Genomic DNA, 23,305 nt, shown 5'->3' on the forward strand with positions numbered 1-23,305 from the left:
TGAGTTCCTGGCGCCACGTAGCGTCTGGGCCTATGCGCGAGGTGTTGAACGGCGATGGTGCAGCAGAACGGTGAGCGATGACGTTAAGGACGTTGTCTATGGAGTGTTTCGTCGAGTGAGAGACCTGACCAATACATTGAAGATAAAGACAGGCTTGATCCTAGTGGCGAGACGGCACTGCACTCGTGAGTTTGGCCTGAAGATGAGAACGGGCGCAGTGATGAGTTGGATGGCAAAGGTACACACACTACTGTGGGCGCATCGACGGGAACACCCTTTCACGGGCTTAAGCTCTGGAGCGTGCACCTGGTTGACCTGGTGGGGGGGGTGCAGTGTGCAGTATTGGGCTGGATTGCATATCAGATAAAGGCAAATCATGTGACTTGTCTGATCCGACACGCACACACCGAGTGACTCACCGAGATTTCTCCCTTATCCCCACTTGAACCGTGCACCTTCCCTCCACACCTTGCCTCACCGAAAACTCGGAAAAACTTCGGCGAATCTATCACCAGTTCGGCCCTCACAATAATCCGTATCCCCCGAAGATAATCCGAGATGGCTCCATTCCCCAAACTGCCCCTGGACGACAAGCACGAGGGGAAGGGTGATGGAGCACAGACTGGCTCCCAAGACCAATCTGAGGCCAAGCCTGTGAATCAAGATAATCAGGGCCAGCCACAACAACAGCCTCTCTCGGAGGAACAGATCCAGAACTGCCTTCGCCGCGCGAACCAAGTATACTTGGACCCCCGAACTAACACCACCCGACGCAATACCAACGTCCCGGCCGGTCGTAACCGTAACAGAAGCAGGGCCATATCATACTCGACCCCTCCGCTACCCAATCTACCGCAATCGACCCCGAGTCAGGCCCCGAACCCGACCCAGCTCGGAACCTCCGTCCCGCGCATTGTCCTCAACGACACTGACGCACTTTTCGGTACCACAGCCGATCGAGACTTACTTCTCACTGGATCACGCGCTCGTGGTCTCGCTTCTGGCTCTGGACGTGGTCGTGGACACTCTTCAGCATATGAACCAGCCCGCTCCTTACCCTCTCTACCCCACTACTCTGACCGCCGTGCCGCACCTGGACGTGGTAGAGGTCGACCTGTTACCGTCGGAGCTTACGACAACCCTGTTGACGAGTCTGAACATCGTCGTGCCGATCGCGAAGCTCGCATCTCAGCCATCAACCAACAGCGCGAGGTCTTACGTACCCAGAGACGTCAAGATCGCGAGGCCGAAGAGTACTACAGCCAACAGCAACGCCAGCAAGCTCAAGGCCAGCCTCTCCCCCCTTCGCACTCTCGACCGCTCCCCTCGGCGCCTTCTGGAACATATCCCGTCGGCACCCCTATACACCTGAGACGTCCCGAGCCCCTTGCTGGTCAACAGCATATCCAGCCGCCGAGGTCTCCCCCCGGCCAAGGTCAGCAAAGCTCGCCCACTGGCGACAGTGAGGCATCTGACGAGTTAGAGTTCCATATTGGAACTGCCCGTATAGGTTACAAAGTCGTCGCGCGCACTCCTCGGTCGTTGCCCTCGTCGTCCACGGACCGTCCGGCGCTCACGCGGTCCTTCCCTGCGCAATCGCTGCTCTTGCCCCCTTTGTCGTCGTCCGTTGATCGCAAGCACACTTCGTCCCAAGTTTCGTCTTCGAAGGGCTCATCGAATAAAGACGTCCCTTCCAAGAACAGCAAGAAAGGCCGCACACCAAGTGCAGCAGTCCTGGGACCCACCGGACTACCTTCTGTCTCTGAGGAAGGTTCTGACGAAGGAGTTGCGTCTGTTGACGAAGACGAGGACGAAGAAGAAGAAGAGCCCATCGGCCTCTTCAACTCGCAACGTCCTCGCGACTGGGAACGCCGTGACGATCGAGGTCCTCCCCCCGCTGGTAGTACTAGAAGTACTGCGGGAACTGGCAAATCCGGCTCACGGAGCACTGATCGCGGAAGCAGCAACGAGAAGCGCAGCTCTTCTGGTGGCATCAAGCACTCTCGTTCCTTCTTCGGACTCAAGAAGAAGAGCGAGAAGAGCAAGACAGCTACTGTCCTGCACTAACCCTCACCATGGCTAGTCATATCCCGAGGCCCGGCCCGGCCAACCTCACTGCGAATGCGGGCCTTGATGAGTGGCTTGAGGAAGCCAAGCAGTGCCACTATCTACCGGAACGGGCAATGAAGGAGCTCTGTGAGATGGTTAAGGAGGTTCTTATGGAGGGTGAGTGAGCTCTTCAACTCAACGGAGACTACATTACTGACGTCCAAAACCCAGAGTCCAACATCCAGCCTGTTTGCACACCTGTTACAGTATGTGGAGATATCCACGGACAGTTTTATGATTTGTTAGAGTTGTTTCGCGTCGCTGGTGGTATGCCTGGCGAGTCCAATGTTGAAGCGCCAAAGACTTCGACCAGTATCATCACGTCGGAGGATATCGAGCCTCCCACAGAGATCACCAACCCCAAGCTGAGGAAGAAGATCAGAAGCAAGCCTTCTGATGAAACGATGACTGATGCGGACGAAGACGCGACTGAGGATCTCGGTACATCGCCTCGCCCTGACTCTGCTATTGAGGTAGCGACTTCGTCACAATCAGCGGACACACGATTCGTGTTCCTTGGCGACTTTGTTGATCGAGGTTACTTCAGTCTGGAGACGTTTACACTTCTTATGTGCCTCAAGGCCAAGTGAGTTGCCAAGTGAGACCTTTGGCTGAGGCGCAAGTTTCTAATCATCGACAGATATCCCGATCGTATCGTCCTTGTCCGTGGCAACCACGAATCTCGGCAGATCACCCAAGTCTACGGCTTTTATGAAGAGTGTCAGCAGAAGTACGGCAACGCTTCGGTATGGAAGGCATGCTGCCACGTCTTTGACTTCCTTGTGCTTGCTGCAATCGTCGACGGGGAGCTTCTGTGCGTCCACGGTGGTTTGAGTCCCGAGATCAGGACAATTGATCAAATTCGTGTTGTTGCGAGAGCCCAGGAGATCCCCCATGAGGGTGCGTTCTGTGATCTGGTGTGGTCTGATCCAGAAGACGTCGAGACGTGGGCAATCAGTCCCCGCGGCGCCGGCTGGCTATTTGGCGACAAGGTCGCCACCGAGTTCAACCATGTCAACGGCCTCAAGTTGATCGCCAGAGCGCATCAGTTGGTCAATGAGGGCTACAAAGTACGTCGTCATGCCTTTCCCCCCACTTCTCCCTGCCGCCCTATTAATATTCTCGGCAGTACCACTTCCAGCAGAACTCTGTCGTCACCGTCTGGTCCGCGCCTAACTATTGTTACCGCTGCGGCAATGTTGCCTCAATAATGACCGTTGATAAAGAGATGAACCCGAAGTTCAGCATCTTTTCGGCAGTGCCTGACGAGCAACGACATGTGCCTGCGAACCGTCGTGGGCCTGGCGACTACTTCCTGTAGAGGAAGCTGGTAGCATGTACATTATACCAAGGGGATTGCTATAGAAATGACTCAATGACCTGCATCGCTAGTGCTCCGGTGTCTGCCTCTCTGTGTATGGCTACATGGCCACGCTGCCTTGCCGATGCCAAAATCGAGTGCTGACCATCCAACTCGCCACGATCCTACTACTTACTATCGTACTGGAGTGCCAAACTTTGGTGCCACTGTTTCACTCCTGCCGCCCATGGTGTGCTCTTCGTTGCTAAACAGCCACGGAGCTACGTGGATGTGTAGATGACACATCTCTCTCGCCAGCTCGTACTCCTATCCAGAATTCGTCTGCCGCTCGCCTGGTGCTCGTCCGGACATCGTGTGCTTACAGAGCTTTCACACACTACTTTGTCGCTTCACCTTGCTATGCTTATTAACACATCATTTGTGATTTAAAGTGCTTGCTTGATTGACTTCCTCTCGTGTGCTTTTGAACACTCGGCCTCAAATTTCCCACTGATAGATCTTCTCTGACTTCTTTATCGAGTCCTTCGGCGGGTCATGGCTCTTCACAGTGTGGTATGTCGTTATAGTCTGGCCCTTATTACGGCTGATACAACAGCTGTTCACTACGTTGTTAGAAGGTCATTCAAATTCACACGCGTGTACGCACAAAGCACTGTTTGATGTCAAGATACCGGTAGGCCTTGAGCGTTGTATAAAGGGAATGGGATGTTCACGGCAGAACTCATGTGATGCTACGTGCTGAGCTCAAAGGCGAGACTGTAGTCATCGATCGTAGAATCAAGAGCGCTTGATTTCCCAAACCAGATCCTTGATGCTAACCTCCTCGCCTGCTTTGTCATCATAATCATACCACTCTCCGTCTGTAAGCTCGATGGCACTGAACTTGGTCTTTGTATCGATCGCGTCAGCGAGCCATTCGCCCTCGGGCACGAACTCGGTGAACTCGAGGCCTCGGCAGTCGAACTCGAGGAGCTTCTGCGCCTTGGCGGGTTCGGCCTGCTCATATGAGATGGGAGCGGCCTTGATTGTGGCCGAAGATTCGCGCTTGCAGTTCTTGCACTTCCACACAAAGTTGGCCTCACCACGGCTTCCGCTGATCTCGTTGTTCTCCTGATAGCGGTTAGGAGGAAACGCCTGTGGGAATTGTGAGGTATCATACGAAACGGCTGACGCCGACGGTATTGGCGTGCGTCTCACGGCATGACGTGCACTGGACCTTAAAAGTGTACCAGAAGGGGTTCTCCTCGCTATCGTCGGGGCGAAGATTGGTGACCCTAGCTTCGTATTAGTGGGCGCTCATCACAGGTCTGTACGTGAGTCCGGAATGGGTTTCGACATACCCTTGCAGTTCAGCCTTGAGCATTAACGCGAACATATTGAGAAATTCCGAGAGCCTGAACGACTGTTTGTCTGGAAAATAGGAGAGTGAGCTTGTCAAGAGTCGTGGCTGGGTTCAAATATTGATTTCCCTCGACATCATGGCGGGGGTCTGTTGAACCTGCGAGCGAGACTGGTCGGCGGGGCACGCCCCTCCAGTCGCATAATGCATATGCGGGGCGCTAGCCGGCTACCAACTTCTCCAGCTCATGATTCCATCTTCAGAAATCGAATGATCACTTCAAGTACGATCCTATCAGCGCGACCAGGCCCGATCATCTCGCAGAACGACCAATTCACTCGCGCACGCGAATTGCGAACTCAGATGCCAACAAAATGCAAGCGCTCTGGTCTAGAGCAGGCCAGGTGCGCTTGTGCGGCTGCAAGGGCTGCCTGCCTGCCGCCAGTGGCATGATTCGACAATCGACGACCCGTGTCCCGCGACGAAAACCGACGTTTGGCGAGTTCTTCACGGCCTTTTACACATCCATTATGGGAACCGCTGCCATGTACGATGCCAGGAGAAAGGATGCGAGGCGAAAAGAATTGGACCGTCAATTGGCAGAAGTCAGATCAGACCTGGAGAGGTTACTCGAGCCAATACCAGCATCGGACCTCGAGTCCGAGCCCGCGCCGCCGTCCGATATCTTTGATCGAAGCGACGGCATGTGGTACGACTACAAGAAACAACGCGGCTTTTCACAATATCTGGACGGCCTGGGCGATACATCGACGTGGCTAAGGAATGGCCCTCGATCTGCTGAGCTGGAGAGATGGCTGCGAACGTCTGGCCTACCTGGACTGGAGCCGTCAGCCACGGCAGCATCCGCATCGGACTACGAACAACTTCAGCAGAGGTTGCAACAGGAAGAAGAAAACCCGAATATCGCCCATCGCGTGCCGAAAACCAGAAAGCAATTGATCGCTGCGCAACATGCCGTTCGTTCGCTCGTGGTCGAGCTTCTTAGGGCAGCAGATCTCGGCAACCTCACCAGGCATGGACGCTTGGATCGGTCTGCCGAGACGGCCTCTGAGACCGAACTTCGGACGATGCTGAAACAAAAGTCATATCCTCTTTTCGAGACGTCAGGTCACGATATGGTCAAGGGCTCAATCGAACTCAACCGCAGCCTGAGGGCGATTCTGGCTTCGTCACAGGCGGCACTACGACGAGATGCGACTCACGACATCAGAGACAGCGTCACCAAAGTGTGTTACAACTTGCTGGTGTCACCTCATCCTCCAACGATCCACACTATCAGCACCCTCATTTTGGGGTTCGATCACATGGGAAAGCACGCCATATCGAACGCGGCTGTGAGGCATTTCCTCTATGCCTCGAGGACAGCGCCGACTGAGCAAGCCATGGTGTGCATGCTCAATCATTACAAGGAACAAGGCAACCTGGTCCGTTTTCACAAGCTCGTCGATCGCTTTACGGGTCGCGACCCCCGAGGCATTCATGTACAGAAGAGGGGGGTGGAAGACCTCCAGGCGTGGCTTTCACTGCAAACGTGGGCCAGGAGAAAGGACGTCGCATACCGCGACGACGCTTTCGTGGAACGAATGTGGTTCAGCCGCGACATACTGAACACCATCATCCAGGGCATGCTGTCATTCGACTGCTTGCGGCAAGCAACGGGCTTGATCAAGCTCTGCTGGGATCGCGGCATCCATGTCTGGACACAAACAGTGCTGCAGACACTTGATCAATGCGCACATGCGCTGGACGAGGATGTAGCGTGGAAGATGATTACAGCGCTGAAGAAGAACGCACACAGTATACGGCTTGGGCCACTCAAACAAGCGGAGCGCGATATGTTGTCAAGCAGGCTTCAGAGGCTGTTCGACATTTGCGAGCTAGAGACGTCAGTCGACTCGATCTTCCCATCACTCAAGTCGCCCAGTACGGGTACGGGGATGGGAATGAGCAGGACGAGACGCCAAGGCGCCCTGCAGGTGCTTGTTGTCAGGCGCAAGGTTGAAGTGGCGCAAGAAAAGTTGGAAGCACTCGAGTCTGCCGCGGAGGAGCATTTAAGGGGTCTTGTCATGCCACCCTCGTCTCCATTGAAGGACGCCGAGGCGATGATTGAAGCACCCCAACCTCTGCCGTCGCGGGCGGAGAAGGCGGTAGTGCCAACAACGTACGAAGCTCGGGGAAGAGCACCGATGATGAGCTTCATCCCCCCACAGGTTGAGGCGCACATGGGAAGCTGCTCAGCCTTTGGCTCGTAACTGGGGTGGGGGTTGTTGGAAATAGGATATGGGACGTGGGACGCGGAACAGACTGGTTCCTTCACGTCATGACGGTAGCGATCGATGTTTTGTAACACAACATGGGAACGGAGCGTTTTGAAGAATAGAAGCTCCAGTGCTCCAGCTGCTCCGAATAGAACGCAGCGCAGCGTATAGCAGATGCAGCACGAATAAGAAAATTCACAACAAACCAGACCCGACCCTAGGCCGTCTGCAAGCAATGAATTGACATGCCCACCCTACCAATCCATATCATCATCATCGACGAGCAGAATGTCACCGGTCTCGGCTTTGTGCCAATGGCTGTGAGGCACGTCTTTTTGCCTTCAGTCGACCAACGCCTCATGGATGTGAGGAGTGATGAGGGGGGGCCACCGATTATGTGAAGCTCCCACGTTCCTGGATCTCAGATAGGTGAGCTAGGTTGACGGCGGAGTGCGCACATCACTGGCGGTGGAAGACGGTACGATGCAAAGCCTGTTCGTGAAGTGGGCCAAGTTTCGTCATCGGCGCCAACCAGAGGGCGAAGGGAATGCACGGGAGGTGAGCCTGGCACATTGACTGGCCAGCCGACCGAGCCCGTGGGGGCCGTAGAGAGACGCCCTGGGCCAACTTTAGGGGGCCCTGCCCCCGCCAACGATCAGCTTCGAGAGACCCGGGGGCGTCGCTGCCTTCACTGATTCGGTCCTCAGACGGCAAACACAGCGAGCGCCCTCACTAGAGTGCGTCTCCAGGAGAAACCTCTGTAACCGCTCTGGACCCTTAAGTAGTCGTTGGTAACCACTGCCTGTCATTGATTTAAACGTTGACACGCCTCACCTACTGTCACATCCACCCTACAGGTCAATCCATCCTTTTAGTACACAACCTCAACCTCAACCTCAACCTCAACGTCAGACGATACTACACATCCCGTGTCCCTCCCACTCTCCTCTTGCCGTGGCCTGCGCCTTGCCAGCCTCAGCCTCAGCTCCAGCAACCAGGGACCAGAAAGAATAGGAACGCTTGGTCGCTGGACTCGGATCTTGCGGAGACTACCTTGGCTAGATCCGGGGGGGGGGCAGCCCTTGAACCCCACGAGCACTTCCTCCACTCCTGACTCGGTTTGGTTTGAGACCAGGGGGGGGCCAAGTTCACGAGAATGAGAAATGGCACATGATCTCATGCCCAGTCACCACGACGGCTCCCTTTGAGCACGACCCAGGCCATAGGTCACGAGACCCAAATATTGAATGAGCTCCCGCGCCTTCCCCTTTTTACGCCGCCCTCATCTCACGATCAGCTGCCTTTGGCTCACCGACTCTGAACCTCGTCTGTCAGGATTGAGTTCATTGTCTCGCCTCTCTTAGACCTGGACCCAAACCCGGGCCTGAACCTGGACCTGGTCCTCGCATATTGCCTGCAGGCTCCACAACACGGTCGGTTGACTTCCAACTGCTATCCTCCCCTTTCGTAAACGCGCCGCCGCCGCCGGCACTTGATCCTGCCACGGACCACCACTACAGCAACCTGCGCAACCATTGATATTCTGTCCTCTTGAACACTGTGTCGTTCACCTTTCTCACGTCTACTTATCAATCATCAAGACGCATCCGGAGGGCAACGGGCAGGTTGCTAACGGTCTACCAGGACTCGTTTGTCTTTTCAATTTTTTTCTTAGCCTAGTTTTCATCTCCACACCTCTGGACACCATCTTTGACACCAACAACCTATTCGGACTGACCACGCTTCTCTATCACCCGGCAAGAACGACCGGGTCGGCCCTTGACCATGAAGTTCGGCAGGAAGTGAGTTGATGCTATGCGCCCGCTTGTCTTGGCCCCCTCACTCACAGCCCCCGTGGCGGCTCTTCCCTCCTCTCATAAAGGCCCATCTAACAGCAGCTCCAGCCTCCCCCGGAATCAGGTGCCTGAATGGGCAGCCTACTACATCAATTACAAGGGCCTCAAGAAACTCATCAAAGGCGCCGCCGAACGGGCCAAGTCCGGCCAGGAGGTTGATCTTGCAGGTAGGGCTTCATTTGGTTCCTTCGCCAGGGCCGAGCCCCTCCCCTAACTGTCGAATCCAGGATTCTTTTATGAACTGGACCGCAACCTGGAAGATGTCGACTTTTTCTACAACAAGAAATTCGGCGATGCCGTTCGCCGTCTGAATCTGCTCCACGACAGATATGGCCGGGTTCCCGATGTCGTGTCTACTCTCGACGAGGATGAGATCAGCGAACTCATGGGCGCCCTGATTGACCTTCGCACGCAGCTCAGGAACCTCGTGTGGTTTGGTGAGATTAACCGCAGAGGCTTCGTTAAGATCACCAAGAAGCTCGACAAGAAGGTCCCGGAGACAAGCACCCAGCACCGCTATCTCTCTACCAAGGTCGACGTTCTCCCCTTCGCCAAAGACGGCCACGCCATGCGGCTCCTGGGCGAGATCAACAAATGGCTCTCTGTCCTCTCAGAGGCTCAGACCCTGTCCCTTGATGATTCCAGGTCTGACCGCTCGACTCGGTCGTTGGGTCGAGCCTCTGCGAAAGCCATGCTTACGCTGCCCCAAGCCCTCCTCGACAACCTCGATCACGCCATTCGGAGCGACAACGTCGATGTGCTGCAGAGAACCCTTGAGGAAGGCAAGGTGGCGGCTGACTCCTCGTCCCAGAGCCTCATGCTCAACCTCCTGCAGCGCTCAGTCTCGGCGCGATCAAGGACTAGCATCGCATACCTGCTGAAGCAGGTGCGCACTCTGCAGGAGCCTGATGACATCAACGGCCGCACCTGCATTCACCGGCTGGTCATCCACATCGGTCGTGCCAAGGTGCCGTCACCCTCGCAGGAGCCCACAGCATATCCGTTCCCTGTCGGTACGCATTTTACCTCTCAGTACATACAGCCAGCTGTCTCGCCTTCGAGCCTTACCAGGGTCCTGAACGAGAATGAAACCAAACTTCTGCACAAGGACGACGAGGCCGTGCAGCTCCTCATATTCCTCCTTGACCACTTGTCGCCAGAGCAGCAGGCAGGGCTCATTCTCAAGGACTCTTTCGGCCGTCTTCCGCTGCACTATGCGGCGCAATATGGTTTTGTGGTTGTGTGCCAAATCATCATGGCAAAGATGCAAGAATGGGGACAATTCAATGTCGAGGACGGCATAGATGCAGAGAAGTGGCAGGATAAGGAAGGCTACGCCCCGTTGCACCTCAGCGTCATTGGCGGTCACCCTCTCACAACGAAAGCTCTCTTGCAAGGCGAAGACTGGCAGGGCGTCCACGAGAACAAGACAGAAATGAGGAAGAAGATCGCAAAGTCTGGCGCGGTATTAGCCCTCGCCACCAAGTTCAACTACAAAGTCATCGTCGAGATGCTCGTGGAGGCTGGTGTCGACATCAACTGGCGCGACAAGACTGGCGAGACGGCGCTCCATCTCGCTGCACGCTTCGGCCACGATGACTGCGCAAACGTCCTCCTCAAGGGAACCAGCGAGCAGACGGCCGACACGGAGATCATGGAGAGCACGTACAGCTGGACGCCACTCCACGTCGCTGCTGTTGATGGTCATCTAGCCATGGTCCAGCTGTTGATCGATGCTGGCGCGAAAATCACCAAGCCCGATTCATCCGGCTGGACTGCCAAAGAGCATGCTGCGCTGAGGGGACACCTAGACATTGCCAGGCTGCTCGCGACCAGCGCTCCGGAGAATCTCGATGCCCCGAGTCCTTCTTTGAAGCCCATTAGCGAAAGTCCGAATGGCGGGAGTCGGCCGTCTTCCCCTGAGCTGTCCTCCATTGACGGACGCAAGTCCAACGGCGCGGCTCGCCCCGCTGAACCTGTGAAGACATTCGGGCATCGCTACCTGACCAATGAGAGTTTGGTCTTGGTCAGTCTGGGCTCGATGGACATGCGCAAAAATGTTGACGCCGTCAAGCTTGAGCGCGTGCCCCTTAACGAGGCTCACTTGACACAACTGGACACGGCTCTATCTATTGTGGTCTCAGCAAGCGGCGCGACTGGTGAGCCGACCATCATTGATTTGCCTGTGCATGAGAACATCAGCACCGAGCCCATCGTGTTCATGGCAGGCGACATCACCAAGGTCAAGCTCATGTTCGACATTGTTCCCACGTACTCGGGCAATGAGAAAAACAAAATCGGACGAGCCGTGGCCCTCCTGTCCTCCATCAAACCGACGATTGGCCTCAAGAGGATGAACCTGCAGGGCGATGTCTGCGTGCCCATCATGGGAGCCAATCTGGAGGTCATTGGCACGGTCAACTTCAACTTCCTCGTGGTGACGCCCTTCTCTCATCCCAACATGGAGATCAACTCTCACCAAACCTATTGGAAGAAACTGACATCGACAATGGTCATCGGCCATCGAGGACTCGGCAAGAACCTGACGTCCAACAAGTCCCTTCAGCTAGGCGAGAACACAGTCCCTTCGTTCATTGCGGCTGCTAATCTCGGAGCAAACTATGTTGAGTTTGACGTACAACTGACCAAGGACCACGTCCCTGTCATCTACCATGACTTCCTCGTCAGTGAAACGGGCATTGACGCGCCAGTCCATACCCTGACGCTTGAGCAATTTCTCCACATCAACCCCGACGCCAAGCGCCACAACGTCCATGAGCTGGTTCATGAGTCGATTCAGAAGATGCGTGTTCACGGCAATGGACCTGGGCCGCGGCAACGGTCACAATCTATGGGCTTTGTGGGCGAGCAAAATACGGTGCTGGATGAGCGCATGAAGCACACCCGTGACTTCAAGGAGAAGGGATACAAAGCCAACTCGCGTGGCAACTTCATTCAAGCGCCCTTCGCGACGTTGGAGGATCTTTTCTGCCAACTGCCAGGACACATTGGCTTCAACATTGAGATGAAGTACCCCATGCTTCACGAGAGCGAAGAGCACGACATGGACACTTACGCAGTCGAGCTCAACTCCTTCTGCGACACGGTCTTGTCAAAGGTCTACGACCTCGCGGAGAATAGGCAGATCATTTTCAGCTCTTTCAACCCGGATATTTGCCTCTGCCTCAGCTTTAAACAACCTTCCATTCCCATCATGTTCTTGACGGATGCGGGAGCCTCTCCCGTGGGCGACGTGCGCGCCTCTTCCTTACAGGAGGCCGTTCGGTTTGCCAGTCGCTGGAACCTGATTGGCATTGTCAGCACCGCAGAGCCGCTTGTCAACAGCCCACGTCTGGTCAAGGTGGTCAAGGAAAGCGGTCTTCTTTGTGTGAGCTATGGTGCCTTGAATAACGATTCGATCATGGTCCAGGTAAGTTTATTTCAGCGCGTTGGGTGTGGCGAATATCGGGTGCTGATTGTGCTGTAGCGCCAAGTTAAGGAGGGCATAGATGCGGTCATTGTCGATAACGTCCTAGCCATACGCAAGGGCCTTACGAGCAACGAGACGGAAGCCCATGTGTCGGGTGAGGCCACTGCTGACCCCGCCGCGGCATGAACGGGGTTCGAAAAGTATATATTCGGCAAACAGTACGATGGGACGGGGATACGTATCCTTACAGAGACGACGGCTGGTTAGCCTTCAACACCGGAACAAAAGGGCGGCATCAACTCGCCCCGGATACGACTAACGAGAAAAAACGGGTGTAGTAGACACTCTCGTCATTGCGGCGACCATTTTGCTTTTTGTTTTCCTAGTTGTGATGGACCTCAATCCGGCGAATCGACGCCACAGGGGCCGACGTTGCTCGAGAGTCGAGAACACATGGTGCAGTCAAGGCTTGCTTGCTCAGACAGACAGACGTTCGCTTCATTGACGGTCTTTGGTGGACTTGGGACTCGCGTGACATGAGTGACGGTGCCAAGCTGTTGCTGTCGATAAAGTGCCGACAAGAGTGACACGGGATCGCCATCAAGCATGAAACCCACATGCGCAGAGGGGTCACAAGGTTGTGACCCGTCTTGAGGTGACGTCCGCAGGTTTGATTCAGCCCTCGCGGCCTTGTCCTGTTTCTTGTCACCTGTTGCCTGTGAATTTGTGTCTCGATGAACCATGGCTGACACAAAATGCTAGGGGAAGACAGCAACCTAACGAGGATCCCGTACAGAAGTGCACCATCAGGGGCATTCCTTGGTGGTCTCTCTGCCCAAAGCGTGCCATAGCCGCCGGCAGCGCTACCTTTGTTCCATTCACACCTTGATTGGCCTCACAGCTGTAATACTGTAACACATTCGAGCCCTGACTGCTCCAAGATTCAGCGTCAAACGTTCTCGGACGCCACTATAAGCTCATGGGAGTATCATTGTCTGCGGAGAGTGTGCCTATGTACAAGTGCAAATTCATGGCTCATGAATCGCCGTATTCTCGACAGTGCTCTAGATGCCAAGCGGCAGACGCAGAGCCTGTCTGGCTGGGACGGGTTTGAGTGAAATGTCTCTCCCGCCTCCCCTCTTTGTAGATGTGAACTTGTTTCCACGCTGTTGACCCGACATTGTCAGCGGGACGAGATACACTGTTGGCACTAGGAAAATAATGATTTAGCCCAATTCAAAACGTCGTTGTATTTTAGTATGGCAACAAGTGAGCAACAAGTGGCTACAATACAACAATGTTTCGACGCTGCTTCTCTGGCATATTAGATCATGCTTGTTCTGTGCTCATCTCTTTCCAGCAATCAAGTCTGTACGGTCTACCATATCCTCATTCTGCAATCCTTTTTGCACATTCACTGCAACTGTATGTGTCGCCTTCAATCTCTCCCTCTCTCATGGGTGGTGCCAGATCTCGCTGCTCTTGCTTTCTGTCACTCCGACGCACGAGAGCGGATCGCGTACTTGTTCGTCCGTCGACTTTCGAAATGACTTTCGCCGGTATGAGGCACTGGTAGGTAGCGCAAGAGACTAGGCACGTACTGGACCACGACACAGGCTGAGCCTCTCGTCTTCGCCTAGAATATCTCTGACTCTCCTGCAACGAAATACCGCAGATAGATAGGACACGGGTCGCGGAAATCTGGCAGCTGCGGATGCGTCTGGAGCACATGTGCGCTCGTCGCGTCATTCTATGGCTCGCAAACACCCTGATCGTCCTCTAGGAGACATTCCAGCCCTTCGACACGCCTCCGAGGGTTACGAACGATATGATATGCTTTAACGAGCTACTTGCCAAAGCTAGCTTACGACGGCAAGAGGTCCAGACCCAATTCGGGAAAAGGGAGAGCGGCCTGCCCTCAGAAGAACTGTAACGCTCAAGCTTGGGAAGCATATTGGCATGGTACCTAGATGCTCAAGCAGAGTCTTACTTTGGGCATCGAGCAACTGGTTGAGGTCGGGGAACACAACTATTCGCTCTAAAGAATACAGCTCTGCTACCGCCGGCTTTCGTTGATAGCCCGATTTTGTATGAGGACCATGCCAGTCTACCCACGATGACACGCGTATCCTTCTTGACCATCTACGCCTAGAATCCTATGGAGGATGACACGGGGGTTGGCAGCCGACGCCTGGCAGACCATGCAACTGAGCATCCAGATGCATGGAGCAGCCACATGACGAGCAGCAGACTCCTACAACAACATGCAGTATCTTGTATAAATCTCCAACGCCGAGCTTAAGGGGCCCTGATTTTCGACCGGCAACTCTGTTCAAAACGCATTGGTTTTTCTGCTCGACCTCGACTTGATATCAAGATCACAGGAAACCGGCAGAAGTTGGGGTTGGATGAGGTCGCCCTCGAGCCGTCCCTGATGAAAGGGGTTGAGCTCGACTGGCTATTTGCTCGGTACTGTTCACGGTATGCAAGGCTCGGTCTTCGATATCGAGTTCAAAGGCTTTTTCGGGAGGCAATGTCGGTCACGGCTCGGCTTCGAAGATGTCTCTCTTTGAGGCCATGTCGCTAGGCGGCATGTTGCCCTCAAGTCAAGGCTTGAGAAGGATGTTGAGGCTGGAAAGGGGGGAGACGATATCACTGCAGATGTTTCGCGGCGTCAACGTCGAGGAAAGCTCAGTTCTTTCCGCAACGATCTCGGCCTCTCAAGCCCAGCCCTGTTTACCTCGACACTGAAGTCTGACTCTGTTCCAACGGCACGATGCCTCGGGTGTCGGTGTCGCCGCCAGGCTCGAGTCAGTCTTCAAGGCAGACACGATGGGCTCGAGCTTGACACGGAGTCCGCTGGAGCAAGGGCTGCATGTCTGTCACTATGACCATGATCAGAGCCAACGGCGGCGACCATGTCTCGCCCTCCTTCTCACAGTCTCAGTGCCATGGGGAAAGGGGGCACTCCGTGTGTCTCGCTCATTTCACATGGCCACAACATGATGGTATTACACGCCAGGCAACAGTGTCTGTCTTCATTTCACCCACATAATCGTAAGAGACACGACCTATAGCAATAGACACCGCTGTCGTCGGCGGAATACCTCATCCCGTTGGGCTGATAATCCTCCCCGCATATCCCCCCCCCCCCCCCCCCCCGTACCAATATCACATGAAGACGAAAGCCTCAAAACAAATGATCCAGAAATCGGCCCTTCAGTGACCTCGCTTGACTCCTGCCCCCGGACTATATCAGGCTGCTCGCCTTGTTCACATATTACCCTCCCCTGGGAGGCCGAACATTGGTGATCTTCAGTCTCGTCCAACAATGGTCCCGGAACCGCCGCCTTGGGGCAAGACATTGACAAGCCCCCACGTGATGCAACCTCAGACTTTTTGTTGACCACCAAGAACCCCCCTGGTCGTGATCCGGCACCTCGAAATTCAAGACTGTCGATCTCCCCAAAGGACCACTGGGCCACCGCATCGGGACGTGGAATTGTAGCCATGTACCTCTACAAAGGTCGCAACTCTCGACAACCCCCGGTCTTGGGGACCCATACCGCGAGGAATTGGCGACCCTTTTCTTTTCTGCCCCCCTCCCCCCTCTCCACTCCACAGTTGCTGGTCGCAGGTGGGGGGGGGAGCCGGGAGGGTGTGTCGATGGCGAGACCGACGATGAAATTTGTCTGTCTACCTGCACTTGATAAATGACCGCAAGGCGCGAAAATGTGACAGAGACACTGAGGAAAGAGAAAGAATACGAACCCACTGACCAGACACATGGACAGAGGACGAAAGATTGCGAGCCAAGCCCCTAAGATGATGCGTGATGGACGATCTCGCAGGCACTCCGTATTCCCTCTGACCTGTCTGCTGGGAAAAGCAATGCGACGTGGGCGACCAAATGCCGATGTCCCAGACACACAGTGTCGCTTGACGAGGTACATACTTGGTGCCTATTCAGTTGCGTGCATTCTCCTTCATTGTTCTGGCGTTGCTTTTTCTTCTTCGCGTCTTTTCTTGCTCTTCCACCGCCACTGGCGATTGATTGACTGGGGAAACGGCAAGTGAGTGGCATGGAAGCTCGTGGAATGGCCTGGCACGGCCAAAACATCTCACTTGTCACGTTTTCTCATGGCCCTTGGCTGTTGGCCGTTGTCCGTGCCGCCTTCAGGTTGTCGCGTGGCTTATGTCAATGCCACCAACAGGCGGCGTTGCGTATGTGTTTACTGATCGGGTCTGGCCATATCTGCGTAAGCGTAGGCTCAAGAAGGATCAATGAGGCTTGTGAGACGACACGTCGTTGGTGATGACCTAAAAGGGGACCTTCGTTCCCGTCCCACCTCACCCATAGTTAGTACCTTGGTATTTGACAAGGGAATTGCTGTCTACCTTACTGTCAGCTGTCACATCGTGCTGTGCCGTCCCGGAACCCGGGGCTTGCTCCCGCTGCCGCTGTTGCTGTCGCTTCCACTGCGGCCCTGAAGGGGGGGAGGGCCACCCCGGCCATGCCCTGTCTGTACCTGACCTCACACTCCGTCGACCGCCGAGAATCACAACTCTCACCGGACGAGAGCGGTCATGGGTATCTGGACCAGGGCGTTTCGGCGGCATTGAGCGATGTCACCCTGGGTCTGGTGTTCGATCATCCGTCCATCCGGTTGTCCCCGTCCAACCATGAAGACAAGGCCCTTGTCTGTCTCTGACCTGACAGGCGAAAACTTTTTTTCTCGTCGCGCCTTTTCTTCCCGTTTCGGCTTCTCTCACATATCAACTTTGCTTTCCCTCGTCAGTCTTGCTCCCTCCAATGTCGGTTCTGCCCAGGCACCCCCATGTTCCCCGGTAGAAAGCGTGGAGCATCTTGTTCGCCGCCCGCTCTACCCACAGCAGGTTCATGCAAGACGCGCTGCAGCTCGAGATTGGGTCGATGGTCGGAGGAAAAGCCTCGTTGCAAGCATCACTCACAAATCATCCGTCCATCTGGTCCAACAGTCACGTACCCTCTGAGAGCAGAGCCCGCAGTTGAGCAGCCCAGTTATTCTCCATGAGAACCCCTGCAATCGAGACGCGAGACCGGTGCCCATGCTGACGCTCCAATCGCAGCCCCCGTTGCCGTTGCTTTTTTTCTCTCCAAAAGCGAGAGCAGACCAGACTTGGCCCCTTCGCTGTCACTTGTCAACTCGGTCGACTCATCGCCTCAATACGCTTGCTGCATCTCACCTATACTTGACCCTGTCTTCACCCAGTCTCGCCTGCGTCGCATCTGCAGTCGGCAGGAGCCTGGCAGACAAGTTGACTGAAAAAACAAAAGGGTATCTCTTTCAAGAACCTGCCGGTTGCTTGCTTGTGCCGATAAGCTGCATAGGGTCACCATCGTCGCGTCAACGTTGACGCCCCGTTGAGGTATTAACATCCTCACCGTACTGCCCAACTCTGCAGAGCTTGCGATCTCGCATGAGCTGCGCCCGCATCCTTTCGCCGCCCCGGTCGTGGCAAGAGAGCCGTGATAACCCGGTCGTGCGGAGACTTTTCTGAGAGATGGTGGTGAGCGGCAGTGAGAATGGAGGGGTGTGTACGTGTGTGTGTGTGTGCCAGATCTCCGATCTTGCGCTCGAATCGACCTTTCACAGCGTAGGACTCCGATCGCTGGTGGCCAGCCCTGAGTCCGGGGACCCGGAACAAGTCGTTTCCAAAGGCCGTCGAAATCATACTGTGATATGCTCGCGCTATTCAGTGTGGCAGCATTCGGCTGACGGGCCATCATGAACTCTCGCCATCACGAGCATCATCGTGACACTCCCAGGCGGAGGAGCCCTCCCAATGACGAGACGATACCGTCGGTTTCGGCAGAATCCAACCCTATCGGCGCCCAAGACAAGCGTCTCGCCAAACCATTTGGAATCCACCTTATGCGAATACGTTTCTTTTTCCCCTCTTCCTGATCATGGTGCCATACCTGCAACACGTAATATTGGACCCCGGCCATCGCGTAATCTCGGAACAACCCCATCTCACATACCTGTCTGTATCTGAGGCACGGTCTGGCATCTCCAAGTCGACCAGTCGTCTGCAACCCTGCAAAGCCCGTCACGCGGCTAAGGAGGCCTGTTCAATCAGCCATCATGAAGCAATCACCAAGCAGGTGTAGCCATCGTCACTTTTCGTTGTGCCAGGGTCATCGTCCGTTGTGGGAAGGGTACCCATTAGGGTATGTGCAGTGAGGCAGACGCTGTGACTCCGAATAGGCAGAGAGTCGGCCGAAGCAAGTCAGTTCTTGCGCCCAGTGCACCCAGCGAAATGGTTGATATCAACATCGATGCTCGGAGCTTACGTGCGAATCCCGACAACATCGGGGCTTGGACGCCCCGATGTGCTTACCGGCCCGTCTCCGAGGCCGTATGAGAGACCGGTCGTACGCTCCGTGCCTCTCATATCAAACGTTGCCGCTTATCGCGGTTGACGCTGAGTTAGCTCGTCGGTCTGTGTGTCATGGCTTCCAGGGCTCTAGCGTCACGAGACGCCTTTCTTCCCTTTTGAGTCAACACTGCTTTTTAGCGCAGGAGGTGATCGTCAAGCCCTCCCCCACAGGACCACTTGGCGGCTCATCATGCAATGATCTCCCCTTCCGCCCACGGTTTCCCACCATTCTCCAGACGGGCCCATCCGAGTCATTTGGGCAGAATATGATTCAAGTCAAACCAGGTCCAGGCCAACACCCTCACAACTGCTTCAGATTGTCCCCGCGTGGCACCGCCCAGTATAGGGCGGCCTCCGTCACTTCCGGCCTCAACATCGTCATGACACACTAGCAACATCGTAGCCTGGCGCGCTGTAGGAGACGTGGACGAACTTGGCCATTCCCAGTGCTGTCCTCACGCCCCCCACCTTGTCATGAGTCCACTACGGAAACCTTGGGCTGTCGTTCAAAGCCTTTGGGGGGAGGCCTAGACGTGAGGAGACGTGGACACATGTGACGGAAAACACCTCTCGCCGCAAGTTCATTTGGGTCGTCCAGCTCAGCATGCGCCCCAAACGATAGCTACCAGCTTGCTACAGTCCCGAACTTCGAATGAGCGACTCGGCCGAAACGGAACACGTCCCTGCACAGAGTGGTCCTGATCTACATCCAGTCGAGTAGAGGCTGGGGCAATTGCAAGTCAAGCGGCCTGCCGGCTGGCAATCATGGCGTCCATAGCGTGTTCCCGACCCGGCGAGATGGGCGTTGCCTTTGCCTAATCAGTTATCCTCCACTGCCGCCACCAGTGGGTGGTTCGTTTGTCTCACTTGGCCCGCGCGTTTCGTGTCGGGGGAAATGAGTGTTGGAGAGCCCATGATGTGTACGAGTAGCTCAGCCCGCCGTATACAGTGCACGTGTTTGAAGAAGGCACGTGGCTCCGTTGCTCAAACACTGGCCTAGCGGCGGCCGGTTCGTGGATGAGGCCCAGTTCAGCTGTCCTTGGTGCATATCTGCTAGTTAGCGCGCCGGCGAGCGTGATAGCGCGGCAGGGCCAGGGACTGGCTTTGGTGTTTGGCGGTGGTGGCAACGCTACTACCGCGGGTTCTGCGACTTCACTTGCCTCTTCCTGGTGCTCTAGTGACATGATCCGGCACTTCGTGAACATGACGCTGGGAAATGAGACCGCCTCCTGCACCGAAAAACCCCGATTCCTGGTCCAGGCCGCTGATTTGCAGTGGCTTGCGTCTTGAAGCCATCTTCCCCTTCACAAGCTCCGCCGAGAGCGTCTAGCTTGGGAGCTACCGGGGCTCTAACCTCACTTGGCCTTTGTCGTCGTTTGTGGGAGCGCCTCCATGAAATAAGTCCGATAGGGACCCAGGGCTCATTGTATTTCTCCATGGCGGAGACTTGCGGGATACCGCGCGCAGCTTGAAAAGGACCGGACTGACAGGTCCCAGAGCCACTAGGTGATCATATTTGGCCCGGCTTTGAGGATTTACTGACGTCGGAATTTCTACGGGCTCCCTTCCCTAGGTAGGGCCTAGGAATATTTTCGTGAAGCGGCGTGGTCCAGCGGATGTCTTCCGTCTTCAACACAATTCGATGATGCCGCGCCGTAGACATGAATCGGAACATTCCACTACGATCGACGGGCTAAAGGCTGATCCGCAGTAAGCGGCGATCCGTGCGCAAAGTGTTCCTGAAATGGCTGGCCCTGATACTGCATTGCACACAGCAAAACGCACCCGAGGATGACAAGCTGTCCTGGATAACAGAAGCTGGTGCTGTAGTCAGGCGGAGCGGCTGTCGTCCATCGCCACCGGAAGCCGGCTGGCTTGGCTAGGGCTATAGTCTCCGAGAACCACACAGAGGAAGAGTACCTGATCCCCAGGATGTCTCAACTATCTCCAAGCCCGTCCTCCCCGTCTGGATGGGCAATTGGCTCCTGGAGGACTCCATTAGCGGCCTCAGACTGTTCGACTTGTTTCGTGTCCAATGCCCCCGCCCGACAATTCTTGTCGCTAGAACACTTAGCCCAGACCGCGAGCGGGAGGCGAGGGAACCGCAGCTTGGCCGTAGGGGGGCCTGTGCTGTGACACCAGCCGTTCAGCGTTGAGATGTGCTGCTCAAGGGGCCCAGGGTCACATCCGGAAGCCTTCCGACCACGTGGTTTGCGCGGAGACGTGGTTGCGCACCCACCATCTGCCAAACCTGACCATCAGTAACATCGATCGGTCGTCAACCTGAGAATCATTCCAGTATGGTATGCTGTGTATTGTCAGCACGCCTTGAGTGCAATAAGCAAAGACGCAACAGAGTGCGAGCACATCACGGGCAAGTTCAGACTTGCTTGGCTGATGACGGATGTATGGAACTGCCGAGCGACAACAACCCCGCTCCTATCCAGGATAGCCCGCCTAGCCCGTCTCTTCATTGCCGTTGTTGCTGAAACGCTCCTCCAACCAAAATGTGACCTCCCTGACGATGTCACGCAGATCACTTGTGATGAAGCAACCGTGGGGCGCAATCGGATGCTTCCTGAAAGTATCTTCGAGCCCCGGTGAGGTGCAGAGAGTGTCAAGTTACGCAACTAGGCGACACTTGTGGTGCGCCAAAGTCATCCTGCACCTGACTCGATTTCAGGGATGGTGCTCGACAAACCTGTCAAGTCATTTGCCCATCTTCTTAGGCCTTGAGCCCCCTGGACTTGGATTGTCGCTAGAGGGCGCCGGCTCCGAACGCCATCCTTAGCTGCAAATATGGCTGATATTCAGCGCGCCTTTGTTCACCTACCTCCCATGTGGGAAAGCCAGCCGGGAAGGGTGATACATTGCGAACAGCAGACAGGCAGTTATCGAAGAATTTGAAGCTAAGAATCATACAAATTCGTGGCTAGGCAAACGTGGCCACTGGTACCTGGATAGCCTATCGAGTGAGCCAGAGTATTTGTCACTTCTACCAGGACATGCCTCCACCCATATGTGACCGCCCTGTGAGGGCTTATGAGGGAAAGGGGATCGCCGAAGTAATCTGCTAGATCGATATTATTATGCTGGTGGTTGATCATTGACAATGGTAACGAACCAGGGGGGTGGTTTTGATACGCAGGCCTTAAGAACTGGTAGCCCTGATGTGCATCGTATTGGCTGGAGTCTCTCGTTTGACATGGGATTATCAAGCTGGGTGGTCACCCACAGCCTAACAGCCGCATGAATATCCAATATCATGCCATAATATCATATCGGAAAATTTCCGTATCCTGCGTATTGACTTCCTTGATAGGCCGGAATTCAGTACTGGCAACAGCAAGCCGTTTGGTTTGTCCGACTGGAGCGAACATGTGAGATGGTTCGTGGTGGGTACGGCTACAGCTAGACAGTGCTGGGCAAGTAAGGCTGCGCTTGTGAGGATTGGGAGATAGTTCGATATCGTCTCGCGACGGCTTTTCGTGAATGGCGGCGGCGGCGCTGATCCAGCCCGTGAGGAAATGAAAGGAGCGCGGCGCGACTTGGCATGCGTTCTCAGACACGTTGTCAAAAAGAGACAAGCGTGTCTTTGCGATTCTCGCCTGAGACATATTTCCTGCAGCGCACTGTCTTTCGTTCGACACACAGACATAGCTGCCCGGTTCTGTTTATTCCCACATTGGGACTGACTCTGACACTGACCAGTTGGATCGCAATGGCCCAAGCCTCATCATCCGCCATGTCCTCATTCCGCACTCTGACTTCGGTGATAATCATATCCTGTCGGACTTCTCCTTGGATGGTTCACATGACTGACCCACCAATACAGAGCCAGCTAGCGTCATTGAACACAACATTGCAGCCGCCATGATCTTGGAGAGGAGCTACAACTGAGTGGCTCGATCCTAAGATTTTCTTCTCCGTATGGCAGCCGATGAGGTTTCGACGATGTATTCGGCCGAGTCGGAACGGCAACTCAGGTCATCACGTCCAGACCTGTTCAGGGCCCCGTTTGTGTGGAGAAAATCTCCTGGCAGTGAACCCTTTCTTTTTCCTCCGGGCTCGATGCATACCTGACTCTCGAAGCGGCCCGGTCCTCGATGCGTTCGCCACTCGTCTTGGTAGCTAAGCTTGGCAAAGTCTACTGCTAGTGCGCGCGAATCCTCAAGTTCAGTAGACAGATCGCAGCCCAACCAACGCAAAGGTTCGCGAGTGATTGTTTCCGAATCCCGAAGTTTACGCTGTCCAACCAGTACTTCGAAAGTCTTCCGGCGTCGAATGTGTGGCACTGGTGGCAGAGAGTGCCGGTCGAGTGTCCCTGACTTTTGCTGCTGGCACGCCTGCTCTTTTACTATGCATTACTCCCAATTTCGGCCAATACTGGCAGATCCCGGATTCAACACATGGTCGGTCTTTCTGCTCCCTATGGACGCTGTGGGCCACCGCGATCTGAGCGCGTACACTATGGCAAGCCTGGTCACGGCAACCGGTCAGGCCGCCAACCTAGATCGATGACGAGTCTAGACCAGACGCTATCTGTGT

At 55.2% G+C, this 23,305-nt stretch overlaps 6 protein-coding genes across 6 annotated transcripts; 5 read left to right on the forward strand and 1 right to left on the reverse strand.

Moving 5' to 3' along the window:
* Positions 1-558: 558 nt before the first annotated feature.
* D7B24_003589 (uncharacterized protein) lies at positions 559-2,067 on the forward strand (the record flags this gene model as incomplete). The annotated part of the gene is made up of 1 exon (XM_028637776.1): positions 559-2,067. The coding sequence occupies one exon, from the start codon at positions 559-561 to the stop codon at positions 2,065-2,067; it is 1,509 nt and encodes a 502-aa protein (XP_028497195.1).
* Positions 2,068-2,183: 116 nt separating this feature from the next.
* On the forward strand, positions 2,184-3,430 carry PPP6C (Serine/threonine-protein phosphatase 6 catalytic subunit; the record flags this gene model as incomplete). The annotated part of the gene is made up of 4 exons (XM_028637777.1): positions 2,184-2,226; positions 2,281-2,695; positions 2,750-3,179; positions 3,239-3,430. The coding sequence occupies 4 exons, from the start codon at positions 2,184-2,186 to the stop codon at positions 3,428-3,430; spliced, it is 1,080 nt and encodes a 359-aa protein (XP_028497196.1).
* A 777-nt stretch (positions 3,431-4,207) lies between these two features.
* D7B24_003591 (uncharacterized protein) lies at positions 4,208-4,805 on the reverse strand (the record flags this gene model as incomplete). Its single annotated transcript, XM_028637778.1, has 3 exons — positions 4,208-4,540; positions 4,590-4,704; positions 4,771-4,805. 3 exons carry the CDS (start codon positions 4,803-4,805, stop codon positions 4,208-4,210), a joined length of 483 nt encoding a protein of 160 aa, XP_028497197.1.
* A 338-nt stretch (positions 4,806-5,143) lies between these two features.
* On the forward strand, positions 5,144-7,042 carry D7B24_003592 (uncharacterized protein; the record flags this gene model as incomplete). The annotated part of the gene is made up of 1 exon (XM_028637779.1): positions 5,144-7,042. The coding sequence occupies one exon, from the start codon at positions 5,144-5,146 to the stop codon at positions 7,040-7,042; it is 1,899 nt and encodes a 632-aa protein (XP_028497198.1).
* A 1,791-nt stretch (positions 7,043-8,833) lies between these two features.
* GDE1 (Glycerophosphocholine phosphodiesterase) lies at positions 8,834-12,520 on the forward strand (the record flags this gene model as incomplete). Its single annotated transcript, XM_028637780.1, has 4 exons — positions 8,834-8,850; positions 8,953-9,071; positions 9,132-12,334; positions 12,392-12,520. 4 exons carry the CDS (start codon positions 8,834-8,836, stop codon positions 12,518-12,520), a joined length of 3,468 nt encoding a protein of 1,155 aa, XP_028497199.1.
* A 9,729-nt stretch (positions 12,521-22,249) lies between these two features.
* D7B24_003594 (uncharacterized protein) lies at positions 22,250-22,657 on the forward strand (the record flags this gene model as incomplete). Its single annotated transcript, XM_028637781.1, has 3 exons — positions 22,250-22,276; positions 22,469-22,529; positions 22,593-22,657. 3 exons carry the CDS (start codon positions 22,250-22,252, stop codon positions 22,655-22,657), a joined length of 153 nt encoding a protein of 50 aa, XP_028497200.1.
* Positions 22,658-23,305: the final 648 nt, after the last annotated feature.

Source organism: Verticillium nonalfalfae (genome assembly GCF_003724135.2).
Source record: "Verticillium nonalfalfae strain VnAa140/NRRL 66861 chromosome Unknown scaffold_20, whole genome shotgun sequence".
Classification (NCBI taxonomy): domain Eukaryota; kingdom Fungi; phylum Ascomycota; class Sordariomycetes; order Glomerellales; family Plectosphaerellaceae; genus Verticillium; species Verticillium nonalfalfae.